Below are 4,617 nucleotides of genomic sequence, written 5' to 3'. Positions count from 1 at the left end.
GAAGAAATTCAATGCCGCAAATTCCACAGACGTCAGCTAACTGCTAGCGAATTTAATTTATCAGTTTAGAACATAATCAGGTTTGTTTGCACGCAGGAATTCTTTAATGATATTTGAATGTCTACTTTTTTCAGAAATCTTTTGCGTATTTAAGTAAAATAAATAATGAAGAGTTTGGTGCACGTGTGTAGGATACTGCTGTGCGAACCGTACAACTGAAAGAGGAGAAAAAAGAGAAGTAAAAAAAAAAATACACTTCTGCCAGTTCGATCACTGCAGTGAAATGTTTATTAAAACAGTCGCAAACGAAACCAGTTGCATCGAATTGGATTTGTCTGTAAAGGTCAAAGACATAAAATGGTGACATTATTTAAGACTGGGGTTTAAAAAAAAAAAAGCAGGAAGTTTGTGAAAATAATGTCTGATTTAATGTGAGTTAAGGAACTTGTAATGAGTCTGTCTGTGTTTTGCCCTGTTTCTGTCTGCTGTCTGCCTTGCTGTTAATTGTTTGCTCCGCCCACTCATTTGTTACCATGGACACTAATTGCACTCTATCTCCCCCCCCAGGTGTATCGTCTTAGTCTCTGATTGTCTCTGCGTTGTGATTGGTTCCTGTTTGTTACTGTATATCTACTCTGTTTGTTCACTTCCCTGGTGTTGTTCGTTGTTGAATGTTGGTGTCTATGTTCCTGTTTCCTGTGTGCTCAGTGTTCTGCCCGTCTGTTTGCCTGTTTCTTGTTTTGGATCAATAAAAGACTGAACTGCATTTGGATCCTCACTCGCCTTTGTCTCATCGCAACAGCACTTTAATGTTAGTGTGTTAACCTGCATCCTGTCAGTGCTTTACAGTAATAGTTTTAACCTCAGTGAAGAAGTGGTAGGAATCTTTCCCTCCTTCTCTCCCGATGCCTGAGCTCTTCATTCCTCCGAACGGCAGGTTTAAGTCTCGGACGAGCCAGCAGTTGGTCCACACTAACCCGGCCTGCAGCCGCCGAGCCACTCTGTGGACACGTCCTACGTCTCTGGACCACACCACGGCGGACAGACCGTAGCGCACGCCGTTAGCCCGTGATATCACTTCTTCTTCTGTATCGAAAGGCGTCACACAGGTGACAGGGCCGAAGATCTCCTCTTGCATCACGGCAGAGGAGTCGTCCACGCCCGTGATCACTGTAGGCAGCATGAAGTATCCGGATGCGTTGCGAGGCGGGAGGATGAGAGCGTCGACTCCCTCTCCACAGTGCACCTGAGCTCCTTCAGACACAGCCAGAGACACATAACCTCGCACCTAAAACAGCACACAACAGCCAGGCACATAGAGATGATATACAGAGTCATGTGAAACATGGTGGTGGTAGCTTTCATTCAAGCACTACATGTAAATAATTCAACACAAACAAAACACTACAGTACATAGTTTCAGAGTTATGGAAAAATCAGTACAGAGGTTTGCGGAAATATTAACAGCTTCTGAAGTTTTCCACATTTTCTAGTGCAGAGTCAAAATCTAAAATGAAGGAATTTGAAATCTTTCAAGATATCATTTTTTTAATCGATTAAATAAAAAGGTTCTGGACTCAAAACTAAAGCTTAAAACTTGAGGCTTATCTCTTTCTCTTATAGGACTGACTCCATGTTAACTGGTCAAATATATAATAATAATAACTTTATAGTGATGTTCAGTAGCAAATTGAGAATAGTTTACATAGATTTATCCAGTATCTTAACCCTTGTATGTTGTTCGTATTTTTGTTACTCAGCCAGTGTTCGTGGGTCTTCTGGACCCGCTGCATTTTTGGGTTTTTAATTCAACACAATCAAAAATTTATGTTAAAATACTCTACAGATTTTTACTTCATCCCAATGACAAGCAATATAAACAGCATATATGGTTAATATTTGCTCTTTACCTTTATTACATCACATTTTTTAATTAAAGTGCTACTCGTTTTTTGTTGTTTGTTAATAAAATGTAATAAAAAAAAAGAAAATCAAATTTAATCAAGTTATGAGTGGAAAAAAATCAACAAATTTACAAGGAAGCAAAGTTTTTCAAAACTATTGATGTTTCTGAATATCCCACAGACCCGAACACCATACAAGGGTTAAATACGTTTTTGGAACAGGAACATCACCAAATAAACCTGGAAGCTGCGTCCCATGCAGACAAATCTGTGCCGTTTTGTAGTCTGAGGAGACGCTAAACTCACTGAAAACTCCAACAACAACAAAGAAGTGCAATTCAAGTATCTGAAAAAACAACGGTGGGATTTTGGACACTTCCTGCACTCAACACTCGCAGATCTGCTTAGGCTGAGCTAGTTGGCGAGGGGCTACCAGTCGCCGACACACGATAAAAAGAAATTCAAGATGTCCAGCAAAACGACTTATACTTCTAGTTAGTAAAAAAAAAAAAAAAAAAGAGTTTTCCATTTGAGATGCTAAAACGTTTCTAAAATTCATTCAATTGACACTAAAGTACACAGCGTATAGTGTAAGTGTGTCATTCAGAACACAGCTTTAGTGTAACAGATTTACTCTGAGACCTAACAGTGTGTCAAATGACTCCATCGTCGCTTTAATATATTTTATTTTTTTAAGATTTTATAATTTGTGCCAGATTTCCATCTATCCATTTTCGCTAGCTTGCTAGCAGGAACGCTGCTATGATCCGATACTGTAGCTACAGTATCTTAAGCTCTTGCTAACAAAATAAAAGACAAAGTTACCGAAGTTTAACATTCGAGAGACAAAAAATAGTCTGAGGTTCATTGACGCTGACCGACTGCAGACACTGTGTGTTTTATGAAGTATAACTAGCTTGTGCTAGTTGTTCAAGTCAATAATCATCCACCCGAATGCTAACATTAACTGTATGACCTGAAGTCACATGACTAATACGAGTTCACTGTACGTATTTCAGTGTAGTGTTGTTGTCACGGAGCTCCAGGGGCTTCTGTAAGATCCTACGCTCAGGTTACCTTCTGAACGCTTTCACATGTTCTTTCAGGTTCCGTCTGGGTTTCAAACCAGGTTCTCCAGTTATCTCTAGAAATCACACCAGTGGCTGGATTGGCTTCATCAGATCTACTTTAGGTGTGAACTTGTATGTGTGTTTGTGTGTCCTGTGGTGCAACGATGTCCCGCCCCATGACCCTGTGACCTTCATCAGGAATAAACTTTCCTCTAAATATGTTGCCCCTAGTATTCTAGAGTCAAACAGAAATACTCATGAAACATTACGAATTCTTAAAGTCCTGAGTGTTTACTTTCATATGAGCTTCATACAGTATTAACACCACTGTGGAGTGAGACGTGAGAAATCATCAACATGGACACGACTAAAACAGGAGCAAACATCTCTCACTGAGCGCTTTACTGCCTCTGAGAATAAACTACATTTAGTGTTTAAAGTCAGTTGAACGGTTTCTTTGTGGCATTGTCTGACCTTCTGTAAGTGTTCCTTGCTCACAAGCGCTCCGTTGTTGTTCGAGGGGTCAGAGGGCACTCCGGTTTTCCACTGGCGAGCCGCCTCGACAAACTTCGCAAGGAAATCTGGGTAAATGCTCCGCTCCACAAAGATCCTGCTGGTGCAGAGACAAATCTCACCCTGAGGAGGAGAGAGATAAGAGATAAATGGATGGAGCATCACTGCCTCCATGTGGCAATATACTACACACACACACGTGTGGTATGTGTTTGTGTTTGTGTGTGTGTGTGTGTGGGTGTGTGTGTGTCATCAGTAATTTTTTACTCAGAACTTATCCTACTGGCTGATTGGATGGTAAAATCTTGGTCTGATGAATTTGTATTTCTTTATTTTTTGCCCTAAATGTTTTATTTCATAGATATTTCTTGCCATTTTGTTTCACTCACCTCAGCAACCTCATTGTCATACAACATACCGCGTAAAAGACAGACAGCTGAGTTAAAATTTTGCACAACAATTACTGACGGCCAAATTACATCCATCTCAGCACAGACAAAGTGGACCTGCTGGAGCTTTATACAGTAGGACTTGACTTTACTTTGAAGTTTGGTTCATGTTAGAGACCCCTAGTGTTCAATCAGTGCAACTGCATCAACTTCATCAATAACCCAAAGCTCAAATACACATCATTAGTGCTAAAATGTGCTAAATTAGGTACAGTAATATGTATATAGTATCATTATTACTACATTAGTGTTTCTGATCAGTACCCTGGTGTGAAAGAGTGATCTGATTGGCTGAGCTGAGTAACACAGCTCACCTGATTGGAGAAACTGGAGCGCACGGTGGTGCTGATGCACTGTTCCAAGTCAGCATCAGCGAACACGACAGCCGGGTTTTTACCCCCGAGCTCCAGGGAGAGTTTCTTGCAGTAGGGGGCGCTGCGCTCTGTTATCATTCGCGCTGTAGCTGTGCTGCCTGTAAACGAAATTAATGGCACGTCCGGGTGTGACACGAGGGCGTCACCTGCACGTGGACCTGTGCCGAACACTACATTCACAACTCCTGGAGGAAAACCTACACACACATACACACACACACACACACACGCACACAAGTTGAAATATTACACTGATACCAAAATTCACGCTGAAGACTAAAGGGAGAAGCAGGAGTAAGAGTTTATC

The 4,617-nt window shown here is 41.0% G+C and overlaps 1 protein-coding gene across 1 annotated transcript in view; it reads right to left on the bottom strand.

Moving 5' to 3' along the window:
* Positions 1-265: 265 nt before the first annotated feature.
* Positions 266-4,617, bottom strand: part of aldh8a1 (aldehyde dehydrogenase 8 family, member A1) — a 9,043-nt gene continuing 4,691 nt past the window's right edge. The window contains exons 5-7 of the mRNA XM_060894269.1: positions 4,251-4,507; positions 3,449-3,610; positions 266-1,288 (exon numbers count right to left, since the gene is read on the bottom strand). Coding sequence (XP_060750252.1) covers positions 836-1,288; positions 3,449-3,610; positions 4,251-4,507 — 872 coding nt within the window. The 3' untranslated portion in view covers positions 266-835. The remainder of the gene's footprint in view (positions 1,289-3,448; positions 3,611-4,250; positions 4,508-4,617) is intronic.

The sequence above is a fragment of the Tachysurus vachellii genome, chromosome 19, assembly GCF_030014155.1.
Source record: "Tachysurus vachellii isolate PV-2020 chromosome 19, HZAU_Pvac_v1, whole genome shotgun sequence".
Classification (NCBI taxonomy): domain Eukaryota; kingdom Metazoa; phylum Chordata; class Actinopteri; order Siluriformes; family Bagridae; genus Tachysurus; species Tachysurus vachellii.
Note: the sequence above shows the minus strand (reverse complement) of the source record. Positions and strands in the feature narration are given on the sequence as shown.